Genomic DNA, 21,601 nt, shown 5'->3' with positions numbered 1-21,601 from the left:
GTACATTTACTGACTTTTGCTTAAAGGGGTTAAAATCCTAGCCAAGACATTGTTGGGTTTACCCCCAAAATTAAACTTTTCGTGCCCCCCAAAAAAACAACTTATGCTGTGCTTTTTCCCTTATAAATTTCCCGAATTCATCCTGTGCCTCTTTCAACCGTGTCCACCCATCAGTTGTACTCGTAGCTGCATACTCAGTGGTTCTCTGGTGCACTAACTGCTGGAGCTCCACCTCCCTGGCTGCAAACCCTTTCTTACATCTCTTGATATTTTGCATAAGAATACCCCGAAGGAAAGCCTTGAATGTATCCCACACAACTAATAGTGAAGCAGACCCCTTGTTGATCACCCAGAATTCTTTTATTTCTCTAACTATTTTTTTCTTCCTGATCTATTATTGATAACCAATAAGGGTTAATCTTAACCCCACCGTGCGCTTCCTGTCTATCAGCTCCCTTAAGCTCTACAACAAGGGGAGTATGGTCTGATATAGATCTAGGGGCATACACGATTTTTTCCACCAACCTCAACGCCGGCAAGTTACACAGCAATAGGTCAATACGGGAGGCAGCCTCGTAAGAACTACTAAAACATGAGAATTCACGCTTTCCGGGGTTAAAAGTACGCCATGTATCCCACCAACCCATCTCATCGCAAAAATCACATAGGGGCAAACGTCCCAGGGCCCGAGATTTGCCTGAGCTATTCCTGTCCAGCAAAGGGTCCATTATACAATTAAAATCACTGCCTACAAATATGTGCTCAAAGTTCTTATCTTTAGTAAATTCAATAATTGCATACAATACTTCTAGCCGAAAGAGAGAAGCAATGTACACAAAAGCTAACCTCAGTGCTCACCCCTTCCAGAGAACCATGGAGCAAGACAAACCCCCCCCCCCCCCCTATCATCAATTTTTACACACCAAGGCACAAAATTAATTTTCTTGTGAAAATAAACGGAAACACCCGAGGAATATGAAGACAAGGCCGAGTGATATTCAAATTTCGCCCATCTTCTTTTCATACTACAAATATTATCAGGAGGTACATGAGTTTCTATAAGAACAATAATAGCCGGTAAGTATGTACTAATCCTGTCTGTTACGGCGCATTTCTTGGCTCTGTCAGCCATTCCTCCGATGTTCCAAATCATAATCCTAGTGTGCATAATTTAGAAAAAAGAAAAGAAAAAAAAAAAAAAACCCACATCTGTCGCTCCCCAGATCCCTGCAAACAACCCACCCCACCTGTCCTGCATGTGAACACACACAAGACTCTTCCAAGGACTACCCGACTCCCCCCCAGGAGACCCCCCGCTAAATTGTTACAAACAGTATCACCAAACCCTGTGCCCCGACCAGCCACTAGACGAGGGACGCAATATCATTTAGGGTCGAGACAGCTCATATACCTATGCCCTCAAGCCAGCATGCTGCCTCTTGGGTGCTAGAAAAGAAAAAAAACTCGATTCTTATATACAATACGCAGTTTAGATGGAAACAGTAATGAGAAAGGCACACCAGCTTGTGACAAATGACGCTTCACATCTCTGAAAGATCCCCTCTTAATTTGAGTATCCCTGGAATAGTCTAGATAGAGAAAGAGTGCTGCATCCCTATCATTTGAGCATAAAACCTTGATTATCATAGTTCTAGGAGGGGCCCCTGCTGGTGGCCTCTTATAGGGGATGCGGTGTGCCCTCTCCAGACCAAAGAGATTTGAGAATGTGGCCGCCCCCAACATCTCCAACAGCCAGGATTGACAGAAGGACACAGCATTATCTCCTTCCGCTTCCTCAGGAAACCCAATTATGCGGATATTGCAGCATCTAGCACGGTCCTCAAAATCAACCATTTTAGTTCTAAAGGAGTCATTTTCCTTCTTGATGGCAGCTAACTCTTTATCTAATGTGACCCTCTCTTCCAATTTCGGGACCTGCTGTTCAATTGTCGCCAACCTGTCCCTCATGTTTTGTGCATCCTGCCTGATAAACATGATCTCGGAGGAGACCGTCCCCACCTGTGTAGACAAATTCTTAATAGAGTCATTGCATTTCAAGATTTCTGCCAAGATTTCATCCAGGCCAGTCTCCTGCCCCTGAGCCTCCACCCCACCCTCCAGCGCGTATGAGCCTTCCTCCTCGCTCAATATAGAGTGTCGAGATCCCAGTGACACCGCCTTACCCCCATGTGATCCTGCTGTAGCTAGAGACTTTAAAATTTTGTCTATTTTTAGAGGGGGTCCCCCTGAAGCCCCTTCTCGTGTCTTACGGTTTTTGACCGACATGATAGTTAATAGTCTAATACACGTAATATGAACAAATGGCATGTACAGATTACGTATCTATGGATTGACAAAACATCCACATAAATATATATACATCGAACCAATATGGTAGTTAATAGTCTGATACACGTGATATGAACAAATGGCGAGGACAAGCTAAGTTTCTATGAACTGACAAAACATCCACATAAATATGAATACATCAAACTAATATAAGGGATTAAAACACTCTATGCGCCCAAAGTGTCCATGAATTAAAAAAAAAAAAACAAGCAAAAAAGAAAACAGGAAACAAAAACAGCCTGCCAAAAATTGCCAGTCAATCCCATGAGTGGGAAAATCCAGTCCTACTGTTTCACAGGCTGTCCAAACTGATCCATCCGAAAGAGTTTCCAAGGGGGGCTTTGTATGCCCCCTTTTTTTTCTTTTTTTTTTATCTTTCCTTTTTCTTCTTCCCCTCCTCCTTGCCCCTCCCTTTCCCCAGGGAAAGGGGGTGCCAGTCCAATCTATGTGAGATAATCGCACCGGAGCTGCATATAAAACACAACACATAAAAGAATTTTCCATAGTCACTGAGAAGGCATGTATCGTAAAAAGGCAGGCAAAGTCTATGCAGTCTATGGGCCCTGGTGCAAGAGGTCAACTTGGGCCCCCCCCTTTACCACATACTGACTAACACAACCGCTGCTATTGAATAAAATCCTCTGTACATAGACCAATATCACCTCATCCAGTCATATAGAGGTGGCCCCAGCTCTACACAGGCTCTATACACCATATACATTACAGTGCAAATATATCAGGTGACTCACAGGGGACGTCTTCTCTGATCGGAGTTCTTCCCTTTTCATCTTCTCCATCTGCCCAGGGCCATTATGAGAACTTTTTGGAGCCACGAATCCACAGAATCTGCCAGACAAACATATTAGGCTCCTCACACTGACACCATCCTCATCTCTCTACAAACTGCACATCTGTATTGGCCCCTTTACACCCTCATTTAGTGGGTAGCCTGACTCTATGTGACTCCCTTATAGTACATATCCCCCTATTGTATACACCCCCTGTGTAGTCCACCTTATAGATGGCCCCCCAATGTTTCCCCCTTATAGATGGCCCGCTGTGTTGTCCCTATTATAGATGCCCCCCATGTTATCCCCCATATAGATTGCCCCCATGTTATCAACCATATAGATGCCCCCCATTTTATCCCCCTTACAGATGCCCCCCGTGTTGTCCCCTCCTCCTGCCCCTCCATCATCATACTACTACCCCTTTCATCCTCCTGCCCCTCCATCATCATACTACAACCACCTCCACCATAATACTACTACCCCTTCATCCTCCTGCCCTTTCATCATCATACCACTTCACCCCTCATCATCCTCTTGTTCCATCATCATCATACCACTACATCCTCATCATCCTCTTGTTCCATCATCATCATACCACTACATCCTCATCATCCTCTTGTTCCATCATCATCATACCACTACATCCTCATCATCCTCTTGTTCCTTCATTATCATACCACTACACCCCTCATCATCCTCTTGTTTCATCATCATACCACTACACCCCCCATCATCCTCTTGTTCCATCATCATCATCATCATACCACTACATCCTCATCATCTTCTTGTTCCATCATCATACCACTACACCCCTCATCATCCTCTTGTTCCTTCATAATCCTCTTGTTCCTTCATCATCATACCACTACACCCCTCATCATCCTCTTGTTCCATCATCATGCCACTACACCCCCCATCATCCTCTTGTTCCATCATCATCATCATACCACTACATCCTCATCATCTTCTTGTTCCATCATCATCATACCACTACACCCCTCATCATCCTCTTGTTCCATCATCATCATCATACCACTACACCCCTCATCATCCTCTTGTTCCATCATCATCATACCACTACACCCCCCATCATCCTCTTGTTCCTTCATCATACCACTACACCCCCATCATCCTCTTGTTCCTTCATCATACCACTACACCCCCATCATCCTCTTGTTCCTTCATCATACCACTACACCCCCATCATCCCCTTAAAAACAAAAAAATCTATACTCACCTGCATGATTTCTGTAGCCCCCAGGTCACACGTGCTGGCGGGCTTCCCCCGGCGGGAGGCGGGGCTTAGCGCGGAGGGGGCGGAGCTTCGCGGGACCTGTTTTTTTTCTTAACGCGATGCTCCCTGCGCTGGAAGTACTTCCCCCCCCCCCCCCGCCCCACACAGAGCTTCCTGGGGGCCGCAAAACATTGCGGCCACAAGAGGGAGTGGGAGGCGGGCAGTGCAGTGGTAAGGGGGGGCCTCGCGGGCCCCCCCTTGGTAGCGGCCCGGACGCGGCGGCGACCCCTGCGACCGCGGTCGCTACGCCACTGTATGCAGATGTTACATTTCAGCACCAGTACCTTTAAGCTTCCTTTAGGCTAACACGCCTTCACCATTAAAAACAGACTGAATTATTATGGCCGGCGGAGAGGCTCAGTGCAGGACACACTAAAAAGTAAATGCAGAGTATAAGCCTTCTCTCCCATACTACTGGGAGCACCAAGCAGACTGTAGGGCATAGATCTTACCCAAACCGCACAGGCAAGGGGAATTCCCCCGTGACCAGGAGCAGACAGAGCACAGACGATGGTAAACAACTACTGGCGTCCACCATGTGCACCAAGTCCGCCTCATAGCCGACTCTTTATATGCCGCACCCCAGGGATGCCGCCATGTGCTCCACAGGCGACCAATCCGGCGAAGAGGCCAGTTCCTGGGATCCTCCTCCAGCCGCGTCAACTCCCCGCGTCTGCTGCTGACATCCTCAGCCCACTCGGGACACGTGCACCGACGTCATCACTCTGCTGCCTCTGCTTCTACCTCGTGCTCTGCTTCACTCACTCCTTCCCCACTGCTGCCGGGACCTCTCCTCGCATCCTCCTCCTCCCAGACCCGATAGACTTTCTCCCTACACCGCGGCCCGGGCGGCACTGCAGCTCCATCCTCCCGAATGCGGCAACCAGGGCATCGGGTCAGATTCCCCTCACCAGCGAGGAGCCTCCCCCCCAAAAATCCACATATTAAAAATATGAAAACGACATGCCAAGGAATAACATTTATGTGGTATAAATCAGCTGAATTTTTGTCATAGTCAGTGTTTTCCATTATCTGCGTTATTGTTCTTGATGTCCTACATCTATACACTCAAATTTATCAATCAAAAATGTGTCTGACACATAGCCAATCCCAGCCCATTTGAGAAATTAAAGTTGAGATGTGATTGGCTGCTATTAGCAATATGTGAATTTACAGTAGGAATGAAGTAATTTGTAAGGATCGGCCGGCTGGCTTTGAAGTCCGTGCCGCTTCGGGTGCCGGGAAAAGCTGGATCCAGTCCTGAGAAACTGGGAGAAGCTGCTGGGTAATCCTAATGAAGTGCTTCGCTTCTTTCCTGCATTTGCTCATCCCTAGTTCCTATTTGTCTGAGACAAAAATCAGATACATCGGACATATACATTATACCAGAATAGCTATGTTTTGGACCTTACCCTTCCCTCTGGGGTAGATTTTGGTTATGTCTATATTCAGGGGCGGATTAACTTTACCATAGGCCCCGAACTGTTCACCAAGCCTGGGCCCCCCACCCCACTGTAACTATGGTAGCACTAGCCTGGCGTTCATAGTACAGTATAGATAATGTCATGATGTCCTGATTTGTGCAAAATTGCCATAAAAAAACTGTGATTTTTTGCAAATCATGGCGGAAGTGTAGCCAGGAGACAGTACACCACTGAAAGTATAAGTCTTTTTGGGTGGTCATGGGCCCCCCAGGAGCTCAGGGCCCCAGGCTGCCGCCCGGAACACCCCTATTATGATCCACTACTGTCTATATTATATGCCTTCAACTTGTCGTATGCCAGAACTTGTCATATGTAAGAACTATTGTAACTTGTAAGAGAACATCTTGTTAAAATTTGCATTTTGCTTTATTTTACATCTCTATCTTTTACAGAGAAGGATCAGTAATCAGCACAGTAGAAACATCTTTTACTCCTGGAACTACATCATATCCTCAACTCTCTCAAATGATAACAAACAGCAGGAATCTTCTTGCAAATAAAAATCTCGATTTAGATCCTCAGTCTCTGTGTGAGTAAAGATACAGTATATTCTAGACTTCTTAAGGGTTTTGTATTAGAGTTTGACTTCTAATAATAGATCTGCATACAGTATGTGGTAGACATGTATACACTCAGCTGCAACTTTGTTAGATAGACATTTCACAGATTAGGTTGGCCTCTTGCCCTCTTTCATGGATTTAATGAAATGTTTCTTGTGTTGCTCAAAATTATTCTGTTTATTTATATATATATATATATATATATATATATATATATATATATATATGTATATATATATATATATATATATATATATATACTTACATTTAGTAGAGTTTTTGTTGTTTTTTGAGGGGAATAACTCCCAGTGTATTATTATTATTTATTTATAAAGCGCCCTTAATTCCAGAGCGCTATACAATAGATAGGGGTAAGGCTACGTTCACACAGAGCAAAAGGAGCGGATTACGCGAGGAAATATTTCGCCTGAAATCAACTGACGCTGAATTCCGAGCAGAATATAAGAAGAATGTAAGCAGAATCCCTGCGTATTCCGCTAGGAAAGTGTTCAGCTCGTAATCAGCTCTTGACAAATTCAGCGCGGAATACTCGAGGAATCCGCGCTGAATCCGCATGCATTCAGCGCTGAAATTCAGCGAGTATTTGGCGAGTAAACCAGAATATATACTAGAATCCTCCTCCCCCCTTTTTTCCCCATTTCTGCGCTGATTCAGCGAGTAATTTCCGCTTGTATTACGCTTGTATTCCGCGCTGAATACGTGCGCATTCCGCGCTGAAACAGAAAATCAGAGCCCCATTGATTTGTATAGGCTTCCGCTAGCGGAAGAATGAACATGTTCATTCTTCTGGCGGAAAGCGGATTAGTTCAGTGCGGAAATTCCACCGTGTGAACTGCAGAGCAGAATTTCCATTCAACACAATGGAAATTAGCTCTGCACCTATTTTAACGGTTGAAATTTCAGCGCTGATTCAGCGCAGAAATTCGGCTGCTTTTGCTCTGTGTGAACGAGCCCTAACAAGCAGAACAATACAAGATCAAAACACATTACATGAAGGCATGGGGGAAGAGGACCCTGCCCGCGAGGGCTTACAATCTATAAGGTACTGGGAGAGAAACAGGAGGTAAAGTGCAGCCAGTCAAGTGTGATGCAGAATTATTATAGGTTGTAGCCTTGTTTGAAGAGATGGGTTTTCAGGTTACTTTTGAAGGACTTGATGGTGAATGAGAGCCAGATGTGTCAGGGTAGTGAGTTCCAGAGTATGGGGGAGGCTCGGGCAAAGTCTTGGAGGCGGTTGTGCGAGGTACAAACAAGGGGGGAGTGCAGACGGGAGGTCACTGGAGGATCGAAGGTTGCGTGAGGGACGGTAGCAGGATATCAGGTCAGAGATGTACGGAGGGGACAGATTGTGGATGGCCTTGTACGTCATGGTCAACAGTTTAAAGTGAATACGTTGGGCAATGGGGAGCCAGTGAAGGGATTGGCAGAGGGGAGAGGCAGAGGCAAAGCGAGGGGAAAAGTTGGTTAATTGGGCAGCAGAGTTTAGGATGGACTGGAGGGGACAAAGGGAGTTAGATGGAAGGCCAGAGAGGAGGATATTACAGTAGTCCAAGTGGGAAATAATGAAAGCATGCACCAGCAGTTTTGTGGAGTCAGGGGTGAGAAAAGATCGGATTCTGGAAATGTTTTTGAGGTGAAGGCGGCAGGAGGTGGTCAGGGCTTAAATTTGGGGTTTAAAGGACTCGGCAGAGTCAAAGGTGACCCCGAGGCAGCGGACTTGGGGGACAGGGGACAGAGTGCAGCCATTGATTGTGATTGACAGATTAAATGTATACTTTTAATTGAGGTTATGATGGATGCCCAACAGTGGCAGCCATTACCCAGAGACTGATCTGTTTAATGGCCACATGATGAGCTTTTTTATGGTGTGTCAGTTGAACAGATTCTATTTTATTATATTGCTGATCAATGCTGCTCTTACGTATTTATTTATCTGTTTAACCCCTTAAGGACAGAGCCTAAAATTACCTTAACCCGTTCAGGACCGTGGGCGTAAATGTACATCCTTTTTTGCAACGCATTGCCGCTCAAGGACGTAGAGTTACGTCCTGAGATGAAACAGGCGATGGAGGTGCGCCCATGTCATTCTGCAGCGGATCCCGGCTGTCAGTGATAGGTCGATCGCAGTGATCAGGCTGATTGCAGCACCTATAGTGTTAAATAGAGGGCCCCGATGGTTGCTATGACACCAGGAGGCTTGGGCACTTGGGTGCCGCCCTCTCTTCTCATCAAACAGGCGTGATGGAGGTAGGAAGGAGGCTGGAGATGTCTTAGTTCGGGACCACTTCTGTCCAGTGTCGGACTGGGGTACCTGGGGCCCACCAGAGGAAATGATCCTTGGGGCCCACCAACATAGAACCAGTGAGACACGACATGCTGACCCGCTCCTCTCCTGGATTCATCTGTATCTGTGACAAATACCTTGGGAATAACATTTTCAGTCGAACTAAAACTCTCAGGACCCCCTCCATTTATTCAGGGTATGCTGGGAGTTGTAGTCTCTATGTGGACACTGTAAATCACTGTGTGCAGAGGCTCCTGGTGGCTGCAATCTGTGGGTGACAACCATCAGCCCTGAAGGTCCAGCAATATATCTGTCTACAGCGGCAGTTATCAGAGGATTCTACTATTGTACTGCAACTCCCAGCATATCCTGAGGGCTGCAGACTGTCAGTACATGCTTGGAGTTGTAGTGCCTGCAGCTGTTGTAGTTGGGTCCTAGGTGCATTATAGACTGGATGCGTTGTGGCATATAAGAATACATAGATCTGTGGAGGCTCAGTGTAGGTAAGTGACCCCAGAACAGCACTAATAAGATATAGGGGGAGATGTTTTTGTTCTGTCCCCTATTAGTGATCTGGGGTCACTTCCCTGCACTGAGCCCTCCCCCCCCCCCCCAGATCTATGTACTCTGATCTCCCACAAATCATCCAGTGTCCAGTGTATAGGACCCAACTACAACTCCCAGCATGTACTGACAGTCTGCAGCCCTCAGGATATGCTGGAATTTGTAGTGCCTGCAGCTGTTGTAGTTGGGTTCCAGTTTAAAAGTTTGCACTAGTGTACTGTAGTGTCCGCGGGGCTGTGTCAGTACACTACAGCAAACAATGCACTGACCCATTTAGACCCCAACGGTACACAGGCTCTGCACACCTGCGGACCCCGGACCTGCATTGAGAGGGGGAAGCTCACCCCGGGCCCCGGCAATCAATACCCCCCCTGCGTGGGCCGGTGCCTATGGCGGCGGAGGGGGTTAAAAAAATTAAATAAAATGTGTTCCCTGCGGGTGCCACCCCCGCAGGGCCCCGCCCTAGGCACCGAACCAAGGGTGCCTAGTGGCAAATACGGCCCTGGCCCCCAACGCAATAATAAATGTTAAAAAAAAACAGTATTGCCGTGTGCCAGGGGCGTAGCTAGGGGTTCAGTCTAGGGGAACCTCAGCAGAAGACACTGCTTTCCAAATAATAAAGGAAATATTCTGCTACATTACTCATAGAGAACAGGGATTGAGAGCAGTGTAAGAGGCTTTCTACTTTTCACATATATGGCCATGTAAAATTTAAAGGGGTTATGCAAGATAAGAGAACCATAGCTGCTTTGTTGGGTGACCTCCATCATACTAAGTATTAGAAGCTGGGAAAGCTGGTTGACCTCCATTATACTGAGTATTAGATGCTGGGAAAGCAGGGTGACCTTCATCATACTGAGTATTAGATGCTGGGAAAGCTGGGTGACCCTATTATACTGAGTACAAGATGCTGGAAATTACCAACATCATAAGGGGTGTAGTAGTGGAGGTATAGTGGATAAGGGGTGTAGTAGGGAGGTATAGTGGATAAGGGGTGTAGTAGTAGAGGTATAGTGGATGAGGGGTGTAGTAGTGGAGGTATAGTGGATAAGGGGTATAGTAGTGAGGTATAGTGGATGAGGGGTGTAGTAGTGGAGGTATAGGGGATAAGGGGTGTAGTAGTGGAGGTATAGGGGATAAGGGGTCTAGTAGTGGAGGTATAGTGGATAAGGGGTGTAGTAGTGGAGGTATAGTGGATAAGGGGTGTAGTAGTGGAGGTATAGTGGATATGGGGTGTAATAGTGGAAGTATACTGGATGAGGGGTGTAGTAGTGGAGGTATAGTGGATGATGGGTGTAGTAGTGGAGGTATAGTGGATGAGGGGTGTAGTAGTGGAGGTATAGTGGATAAGGGGTGTAGTAGTGGAGGTATAGTGGATATGGGGTGTAATAGTGGAAGTATAGTGGATGAGGGGTGTAGTAGTGGAGGTATAGTGGATGAGGGGTGTAGTAGTGGAGGTATAGTGGATGAGGGGTGTAGTAGTAGTACAGGTAGATATGAGCAGGGGCGGTCTTGGCATTTCTGGGGCCCCAAGCGAAGTTATGTCTGGGCCCCCCCCCCTCGACACACGTTCCAAAACAATAGACCGCTGTGTGTTGCCCCCAGTAGTATATACCCCCTGTGTGCTACCGCCAGTAATATATACCCCTTGTGTCCTGCCCCCAGTAGTATATACCCTTTGTTTGCTTCCCCCAGTAGTATATAGACCCCTGTGTGTTCCCCCAGAAGTATATAGACCTCCTGTGTGCTGCCCCAGTTGTATATAGACCCCCTGTGTGCTGCCCCCAGTTGTATATACCCCCTGTGTGCTCCCCCACTAGAATATAGGCCCCCTGTCTGCTCCCTCGGGTATTTAGCCCCCCTGTGTGCTCCCCCACTTAGATATAGACCCCTGTGTGCTGCCCCAGTAGTATACAGACCCCTGTGTGCTCCCCCTAGTTATATATAGACCACCTGTGTGCCTCACAAGTAGTATATAGACCCCCTGTATGTTCCCCCAGTAGTATATAGACCCCCTGTGTGCCCCACCAGTAGTATATAGACCCCTATGTGCTCCCCCAGTAGTATATAGCCCCCCTGTGTGCTCCCCCACTTGGATATAGACCTCCTGTGTGCTCTCCAAGTTGTATATAGACCCCATTCTGCTGCCCCAAGTAGTATATAGACCCCCTGTGTGCTGCCCCCAGCAGTATATAGACCCCTCTGTGAATCCCCAGTAGTCTATAGCCCCCCTGTGTGCCGGTACCACAAGGACAAAGCTGCCACTTGTGACCGCAGGGAAAACACTTCCTGCGGCCACAAGAGTGACTGACAGGAAGGGGGCCAATGTCTCCCGCCCTGTCAGTGCTGCTGCATGTAACTATGAGCTCTCATTACGAGTGCTCATAGTTACAGTTCAGATGGCAGCAGCGAGCGGGGCAGCGGCCCTGTCCAGCAGTCTTGAGCACAAGAGCGGGGCATGGGGGCCCCCCTGGATGTTGGGGGCCCCAAGCGATCGCTTGGGGTGCTTGGTGCCAAAGACCGCCACTGGATATGAGGGGTTTAGTAGTGAAGGTATAGTGGATGAGGGGTGTAGTAGTGGAGGTATAGTGGATGAGGGGTGTAGTAGTGAAGGTATAGTGGATGAGGGGTGTAATAGTGGAAGTATAGTGGATGAGGGGTGTAGTAGTGGAGGTATAGTGGATGAGGGGTGTAGTAGTGGAGGTATAGTGGATGAGGGGTGTAGTAGTGGAGGTATAGTGGATAAGGGGTGTAGTAGTGGAGGTATAGTGGATATGGGGTGTAATAGTGGAAGTATAGTGGATGAGGGGTGTAGTAGTGGAGGTATAGTGGATGAGGGGTGTAGTAGTGGAGGTATAGTGGATGAGGGGTGTAGTAGTAGTACAGGTAGATATGAGGGGTTTAGTAGTGAAGGTATAGTGGATGAGGGGTGTAGTAGTGGAGGTATAGTGGATGAGGGGTGTAGTAGTGAAGGTATAGTGGATGAGGGGTGTAATAGTGGAGGTATAGTGGATAAGGAGTGTAGTAGTAGTAGTAGTAGTAGTAGTAGTAGTAGTTGTAGTAGTAGTACAGGTAGATATGAGGGGTTTAGTAGTGAAGGTATAGTGGATGAGGGGTGTAGTAGTGGAGGTATAGTGGATGAGGGGTGTAGTAGTGAAGGTATAGTGGATGAGGGGTGTAATAGTGGAAGTATAGTGGATGAGGGGTGTAGTAGTGGAGGTATAGTGGATGAGGGGTGTAGTAGTGGAGGTATAGTGGATGAGGGGTGTAGAAGTGGAGGTATAGTGGATAAGGGGTGTAGTAGTGGAGGTATAGTGGATATGGGGTGTAATAGTGGAAGTATAGTGGATGAGGGGTGTAGTAGTGGAGGTATAGTGGATGAGGGGTGTAGTAGTGGAGGTATAGTGGATAAGGGGTGTAGTAGTGGAGGTATAGTGGATGAGGGGTGTAGTAGTGAAGGTATAGTGGATGAGGGGTGTAGTAGTGGAGGTATAGTGGATGAGGGGTGTAGTAGTGGAGGTATAGTGGATGAGGGGTGTAGTAGTGGAGGTATAGTGGATAAGGGGTGTAGTTGTAGTAGTACAGGTAGATATGAGGGGTGTAGTAGTGAAGGTATAGTGAATTGAGGTGTAGTAGTGGAGGTATAGTGGATAAGGGGTGTAGTAGTGGAGGTATAGTGGATAAGGGGTGTAGTTGTGGAGGTATAGTGGATGAGGGGTGTAGTAGTGGAGGTATAGTGGATGAGGGGTGTAGCAGTGGAGGTATAGTGGATGAGGGGTGTAGTAGTGGAGGTATAGTGGATAAGGGGTGTAGTAGTGAGGTATAGTGGATAAGGGGTGTAGTAGTGGAGGTATAGTGGATGAGGGGTGTAGTAGTGGAGGTATAGTGGATAAGGGGTGTAGTAGTGGAGGTATAGTGGATAAGGGGTGTAGTAATAGTATAGGTAGATATGAGGGGTTTAGTAGTGGAGGGGACAGGGCACACACCTTCCAGTCAGCTTTACTGTGTGTTGGCTCTGCTGTGATGCTTGGCTTCCCCCCCCCCCCTTCATAAGTGAAAGTGAAAGTAAGGTATACAGCAGGTATACACACCCCAAGCTGCATCCCCCCAGTAGCCTGTAACTCTAAATTAGGTCCCCGTCATTTGGCCAGACCAGCACATCACACCCCACACCTCCTCTCCCCCCAGAAAAAGAAAGGACGCCATAATTACCTGCAACGCAGTACTGTCACAGTCAGCCTCAGGAGTCAGCTCACTCCCTGAGTCCCCGCTCTGTGTGTGTGTGACATCAAGCGCAGGGGGAAGGGAGCGGCCTCTTGTGGATAGAGGTGGAATTGTTCTGCCTTCGGCCACAGGAGTGATTACATGGCCAGGCTCAGCATCCAGCAGCTCAGTGCCGCCCCAACAGCACTTGCCGGATGCCGGGGGACCAAATTCAGCGAAAAATCTTTGGAGATCACAGTGGGCCCCTGCCAGAGTGGGCCTTGGGGCGGCCGCCCCCCCTGCCCCCATCAAATTTCACTACTGCCGTGTGCTTAATGACGCTGGCAATAAAACTATCACATAACTAAACTCACACGGTGACCGTAGAAAAAAAAAATCAGATAATAACAAATTTTGTAATTTTTTCATAAAAAGTGGGTATTTTTCACACAAAAATTGTACAAGTTAGCGGCCCAATTTTACCACTAATCTAAGCTACAATATGTCACGAGAAAACAATCTCAGAATTGCTGGGATAAGTTATAATATCACAGAGGTATAACCACATAAAGTAAGACTGGTTTGATTTTAAAAATGGCTCTGGTCCTCAAGGCGCTATCTGAAGCAGTCCTGAAGAGGTTAATGAACGCAAAAATATTCCATTTTGAGTTTTTTTTTCTTCCCCGCCTTCTTAGAGCTATAACTTTTTTAATGTTTTTATCTACGTGGCCATGTAAGGGCTTGTTTTTTCAGGAATAGGTGTACTTTATAACGGCACCATTTAATCTACCATAAAATTAATGACAAAATCTTCAAAATATTATTTATGGTATGAAATTGGGGGGAAAAATACAATTCTGCTAATTTCGGGAGGTTTCCGTTTTTACGTAATGCACTTTATGGTAAAACTGACATGATATCTTTATTCTATAGGTCAGTCTGAATACAGCAATATCCATGTTTATATAGCTTTTCTAATGTTTTACTATTTTTTATTTATGTTTGGCAAATAGGAATGATTAGAAAGACCCTTTTGTGACTCTTATAACGCTTATATTTTTTCACCTACCGGACTGTAGAAGGCATCTTTTTTGCGTCATGATCTCTAGTAGATTTTACTAGTATCAGATTTGTGTAGATGGGAAGCATTGAGCACTTTTTATAATTTTTTTTTTTTTTAATATAAATTGTAAAAAAAAAAAAAACTATCGTTTTTTACTGCTTTTTGTTTACACCTTTCATTGTGTGGGAACAATATTGTTTTATTTTGATAGATCAGGCTGCAACAGATCCACAGCAGATTTGACTAAATGAATGAACGCAGCATCAAATCCGCACAGTCAAATCTGCTGCGGATCTCCAGCAGATTTGATGGTGGAGATTTGATGCTGTGTTCATGTATTTAGTCGAATCTGCTGCGGATCTGCTGCGATACGGTACCTGTGAAGCTACCCTTAGGGTACAAACCCACTTGACGTATTTGCTGCGTGAATCAGTCTTAAAAATAGGCAGGCAAAACGCAGGTTGGCTTTATACAATTGTTTTGCGTTAAAATACGCAATTGCGTATTTTTTAAGCATGAAGCTACATGCGTTTTTCGCACAGGTTGTTAACAACAAGCTTCACGCTTCAAAAATACGCAATTGTGTATTTTAACGCAGAACAATTGTATAAAGCCAACCTGCGTTTTGCCTGCTTATTTTTAAGACTGATTCACGCAGCAAATACGTCAAGTGGGTTTGTACCCTTAGGGCCACATGTATCATCCTGCGAACGGATGATTTTCGGCGGAAAGTGCCAATTTGCGTATTTTTTTATACGCAAATGCCCGATTTGCGAATAAAATATTGGCAAATCGGCACTTTCCGCCGAGTACGCCAGGGGGGGGGGGGCGGAAAGGTGGCGTGTAGTGGGCGGAATTTACCATCCATTCCGCCCAAATATACGCCGAAAACCTACTCCAGTCCTCAGCTGGCGTAGGTTTTCGGCGGTGCGCACCGGCGCGCACAGGATTTATGTAGAGGCAGTCCGCCTCTACATAAATCTCCGTAGTGACGGAGCTGCGAGGGCATTTTTAGGTCCGGCGTAAAAAACGCCGGACTTAATAAATGCCCCCCTTAGGGGTCTTGGCGGGTCTGCAGCGAGTCTCCTTGCTGCGTTTTTGCAGCGAGACTCGCTGCAGATCCCAGCCCTATACTTTAATTAGCAGAGAAACTCTGTACATCCCTGCTGCGATTTTGTCTGCAGCCCTCCCCATTAACCCCCTAGCCGCCGGACATTATACATTACCGGGTCCCCGTTCCTGCTTGCTTCGGGGCTCCCGGTGTCTTCACGGCCCGCCCGGCCAATCAGTGCGCTGCGGCAGGGCAGCGCACTGATTGGCCGAGCAGAACGTGCCGGGAGCCGCCGAAGCAAGCAGGAGCGGGGACCTGGTAATGTATATCCTGCCCGCCCCCCCTGCAGCCCCGATCGCCCCCGGCCGCATGATCGCCCCCCGCACCCCCCGGCCACATGATCGCCCCCCGCACCCCCCCCGGCCGTACGATCGCCCCCCTGCAGCCCCGATCGCCCCCGGACGCATGATCTCCCCCGCACCCCCCGGCCGCATGACCGCACCCCCCGGCCGTACAATCGCCCCCCGCAGCCCCCTGCAGCCCCGATCGCCCCCGCAGCCCCCGGCCGCACGATCGCCCCCCGGAGACCCCTGCAGCCCCGATCGCCCCCCGCCGCACGATCGCCCCCCGCACCCCCCGGCCGGACAGGCTGCGGGGGGCGATCGTGCAGCCGGGGGCTGCGGGGGGGCGATCGTACGGCCGGGGGGTGTGGGGGCGATCGGGGCTGCAGGGGGGGCGGGCAGGATATACATTACCAGGTCCCCACTCCTGCTTGCTTCGGCGGCTCCCGGCACGTTCCGCCCAGCCAATCAGTGCGCTGCCCTGCCGCAGCGCACTGATTGCCCGGGCGGGCCGTGAAGACACCGGGAGCCCCGAAGCAAGCAGGAACGGCGACCCGGTAATGTATAATGTCTGGCGGCTAGGGGGTTAATGGGGCGGGCTGCAGACAAAATCGCAGCAGGGATGTACATCCCTGCTGCGAGTTTCTCTGCTAATGAAAGTATAGGGCTGGGATCTGCAGCGAGTCCGGCAAGTGGGTTTGTAGCCTAAAACTAACAGGAGGGTAATCGCAGCGGATTTCACTATGAACTTGGGGAGTGAAATCTTCTACGATTCTGTTACATGTGAAACTACCCTGTTTTTCTACTGACCACAGCTTTTATTTTTAACATACATAGCTGAGCACACATTTACTGATACTTTTCAATTATTATTTCAGATACAAATCCTCAAATACCAGTCTCTTCACCGTCTGAAAGTTCCTTCCCAGGCTATGCAGTAGCAATTATTGTCATGTGTATCTTGCTCATATTGGCTATTCCCCTGGTCATAATCCTGGTGAGTTTCAATATGTACTGTGTTGGTAGAATTGGCGTATCTGTCTGACAAGTAGTTTATGCATAGTGACCTGAACATTGAACTGTATTCATCCCACATTTTGTTTAGGAAAAAGAATCAGTGTTTTACTAGAGGTGATTATATCAATAATTCCGACTACAATTCTAAAGAAAGTCTTTGCCTTTTTGTTAAAGAAAACTACACTTGGGTTGTCCTGATGGGGTGGGCCCTTTAATTGCTAACAAGACTGCATGTATATAGATTAAACAAGACAGCAACTAAGAACCACCTGCTTTTCTCTACAATAATAATCTGATTCTTCACATGCTATATTACACCAGACATGGAAATTTCATTTTGAGTAAGCAGAAACCGGAATCCAGGCTAATCCTAGAGACACACACTAAAACGTAACCTAGATACTTCTGTTGATAAGACTTTCTCTAGAACAGAACCCAATATATATCAAAGTCTTAAAGGGGTCATTCAGTGTTAGAAAAACATGGCCACTGAACCAAATGGAAGACAAGAGTCAAGCTCTGGAAGAAAGTGGCCATGTTTTTCTAATACTGGATGCTAAAGGTAGCTTTGAAGAAATTGTGTCATGAAGCAAAGCTGGTAAATTCAGATGTGTACCACATACAGATGTGTACCACATGTTGGCCATCCTAGTAATGAATAGAGATAAGCAAATTCATAGTAATAACAAAGTAATACACTTTATTATCTCTGTTATCAATCTGCTCTTCAGCTGGCTGTCATTTAACTCACTGCCGCTCCGTGCTGCTATTCCCTGGTGCTGGGAAAAGCTGGATCCAGTCCTGGGAAACTTCTCCCAGCAGCCAGAGGAGAGCAGAGTTTAAAAGCATCCGGCTGATGAGCAGATTTCTGAGATATCAAAGCGATTCACTTCGTTATTACTGTAAATTTGCTCATCTTTAGTCATGACCATGGATACCGTAAGGACTTCATACAGTCCATGATAATCTTGACAGGTAAGTATGGTGCTGTCTAGCTGCATTTTATATCCAAAATCATCAGCAATGTTTACAAAGCCTTTATGAATGTGGATTGGTTTTGCTTTCTTTTAACATATATTTCTTTCTCTTTTACAAAAAAAAATAATAATAATAATTAGATTGTTTTTGAATGGCAACATGTATAAATGCTTTCACACAGCAGTTTCAAATGAAGGATAACCAAATCTCTTCTTTCTCTTTGTAAGGCTTTAAGAACAGATTTGTTCAAGAAACTTTCCAATGCTTGCTCTCTTAAAACCCCGTATGAACGTTATCATGGAGTTAATTTAGGGTCTGCCTTAACTAATTACAAGGTAAGAACACATTTACCTCTAGTTCTAGGTCTTTATCCAGGGTCTAGATTATAGCGCAAAACATTTTGTGTTTTTGTTTGGGCACTTTTACGTAGCTTATAGCCACATGGTTTTTGGCATGTACAGTAAGCTGTGCCAATATCTGTTTTAAAACCTAATTGCTGTGTCACCTTTGAAAACCCCACTCCCATTGACTTCAATGGGAGAAATGGAGCGACACAGAAATGTAGTGACATGTCCCTTTTTTCTTTAAAGTTATTCTCTGAAGTTCTGAAATCAGTGGAAGCTTCAGTGCTGGCCCTTCACAATGCCTACAACTTTGAGAGTGCTATGGCACAGCTCTGCTCATAGGCGTGAATATTGCCCATGTGCACATGACCTTAGAATTCCATTTTCCCCAAAAGTGATTAGGATACAGAAGGTTCACAGTTCTCTTATACTAAAACTTGGAAAGAATACTCTTTTGAGAAACACAATAAAGACAAAGCCCAAATTTTTTGTGATCACAGAAAGATGGGTTTGAATAGAGTGGCAGATACATTACTCAACTATAGTCCCACAGAGTTTAATTAAAGTGTTAGTATGCATGCTAAACCACTGCTTCGATAAAAGGGGGGGGGGCACAGACACCCATCCTTATGACTGTTGTGGGTACAGGGGTTGTTAAATGAGAAGTCTAGCGATTTATAAAATCCTGCCCCAGCAGGGCCAGGGGGGAAATTGATTACAAGTACTAACTCACCTCTCCATGCCCGTGGTGAGCGGCTAGCCCCCACTGGAAGGCATTTTTTACCTAAGTTGTGATAATGTCACGACTTGGAGGGAAAAGTCCTGTCCCGGCTAATGGACTGGCCACTCAGCCAATCAGTGACTAGAGCACCAGTCCATCAGCCGGGTCGTGACACGTCAGCGCCGGAAATCCCAGAGCCCGGTGCTCACCATGGGCAGGGGGAGAGGTAAGTTGGCATATCCTCAATAAATGGCTTATAAGGGGTCATTCACTTCATCCGTACCGCGAACCGGATGAAAATAGCGGCACGGATCCCCTACTCAGGGCCCCTATCACCGCCCGGATCCCCCAGCAAACACACACAACCACCCCCCACACACACACCCGGCTGCAGAGATAACAGGAGAGCATGATGTGCTCTCCTGTCATCTCATCTACTACTTACCTATTCCCCCGTGCTGATCGGCTACACATACTCACCGGAAGTGACCTGGACTATGATGACAGGAGAAGGTAGCATAGTCCAGACCACTTCTGGTGAACATGTACGCCGGTCAGCACGGGGGAGCAGGTGAGTAGTAGATGAGATAACAGGAGAGCACATCATGCTCTCCTGTCATCTCTGCAGCCGGGGAGGGGGGGGGGGGTGTTTACTGGGGGTCCCAGGCGGCGGTGGAGGCTCAGCTAGGGGATCCATGCGGATCCGCGACCACGGACAATTTTTACGGGACACGTGAATAAGGACTAAGTCTCATGCAACTTTATACAGGATGAAAGAAAGAAAACTTGTCAGGTCACATGTCTGTGAAAGTCTAATTATTTTTTTCCATTTTTTTTTCAAATTCTTTCCATTTTTTAGACTCACTCGTATGATTTAAACCGTTAACCTTGTTGAAGATAAACCATAGAAGACACAATCATCTCTTGGATAAGATATTCTGCACAACACCCACCAGCTTCAACTAAGTTGTTCAAGGACACAAGAATCATTGCTTTCTACAAGAGGGTTCATGGAAGAATTTATCTGATGACTCTTTTGGGACATTTTCCTCTTTTACAGAATGTGTGTAAATTTGATAAATGAATGATAAGATGTATCTTCTGGCATTTCCCCTTACAAACATTGCCAAATCCAGGAAAACCTCATTATAGATTATATTTTTTTTTTGGGGGGGGGGGGGAGGAGGCTTGGAGCCGGCTTGGATTTGCAATACATACAAGTCCTTCTGTATTCTCCTTAACCTTGAGAACTCTTGGACTTTGCTTCCCATACATTGTGAGATATCTTACGAAGATCTGTGATGATCAGGACATTTGTTATTCCCCTCCCCCAGTAAACAATAGAAAAATCTCTATTTCTGTTTCAAACACTAGAAGCTGTTTATTTTCACAATTATCTCATCCAGAAAAAAAATAGCAATTTGAATGGCCAACTTTAAGGGAGCCTTTGCACAGAGAGATTTATCTGACAGATTTTTGAAGCCAAAGCCAGAAATTGATTTGAGACAAGGAAAAATCTCAGTCTTTCCTTTATGACCTGTTCCCTAGTTATAGTCTATTCCTGGCTTTGACTTAAAATCTGTCAGATAAATCTCTCTGTGTAAAGGCACCTTAAACCATACAAGTGCACCACTATGATTTCTTGCCCTATATGATGACTGGATGCAAGGTCAGATGGGTAAAAGATTACATCATGTGAAGCTCATATGAAAGGTTTTAAAACAAGCAGATTATTTATTATATATTTTCTTATTTTTTTTTATATATATTTAAGCAATAAATTACTGACTGAGGCAATAAAGATGAAGGGAAGAAAAATGAACAAACAAAAAAAATGGTATTAAATATTTATGTACCCATTTGGTGAACTTCTTAGCCATGTAAAAGCAGAGACAGGCCAGTTTTGCACTGATTGCGGACCTGATCTTATCAGAAAACAGACTCGGGGTCAGCCCTGGACTTGTGTCTGTAAGAAGCCAGTGAGGAACCAGCCAAAGGCTATGTTTACACAACGTCCAAAAAAGGAAAAAAGCATCCGCTTTTTGTGGTTAAAAAGACGTCCGTTATTGCATCAGTTTAATTGGCTTGACTAAAACGCATTGAAGTCTATGGAATAATGGACGTCCTTTTCACACATTGTATTGAATTTGTCCGTCTCAAAAGACGCCAGTCATTCATTACATTATGTGGAAAAGACGTCCATTATTCCATAGACTTCAATGCATTTTAGTCAAGTATATTAAAATGGATCAATAACAGACGTCTTTTTAAACACAAAAAAGCGGATGCCTTTTTCCATTTTAGGATGTTGTGTGAACATAGCCTAAGTGTTTATTCACATGGCCTTAATACAGTGCCATAAAACTTGAGTGTATGGGCCCCACTGTACCTCTTTGCCTCACGTTATATACAGCAAATTCTTCCATCAGATTCCATTTTAATCAGACAGTAAAAAATTGAATTATGTTCCATAAGATGCAGTATTACAGACATACCCTACCCTAAAGTCAAAATCTCACCAGGACATGGCATCCCT

The 21,601-nt window shown here is 46.1% G+C and overlaps 1 protein-coding gene across 1 annotated transcript in view; it reads left to right on the top strand.

The window, feature by feature from the left end:
• Positions 1 to 21,078, top strand: part of LOC138783443 (uncharacterized) — a 100,509-nt gene extending 79,431 nt beyond the window's left edge. The window contains exons 18-21 of the mRNA XM_069958147.1: positions 6,311 to 6,447; positions 16,884 to 17,002; positions 18,228 to 18,335; positions 19,925 to 21,078. Of these exons, the coding sequence (XP_069814248.1) occupies positions 6,311 to 6,447; positions 16,884 to 17,002; positions 18,228 to 18,335; positions 19,925 to 19,951 (391 nt within the window). The 3' untranslated portion in view covers positions 19,952 to 21,078. The remainder of the gene's footprint in view (positions 1 to 6,310; positions 6,448 to 16,883; positions 17,003 to 18,227; positions 18,336 to 19,924) is intronic.
• The last annotated feature ends 523 nt before the right edge of the window (positions 21,079 to 21,601 follow it).

Source organism: Dendropsophus ebraccatus, chromosome 1, assembly GCF_027789765.1.
Source record: "Dendropsophus ebraccatus isolate aDenEbr1 chromosome 1, aDenEbr1.pat, whole genome shotgun sequence".
NCBI lineage: Eukaryota > Metazoa > Chordata > Amphibia > Anura > Hylidae > Dendropsophus > Dendropsophus ebraccatus.
This window is presented reverse-complemented; position numbering and strand designations above follow the sequence as displayed.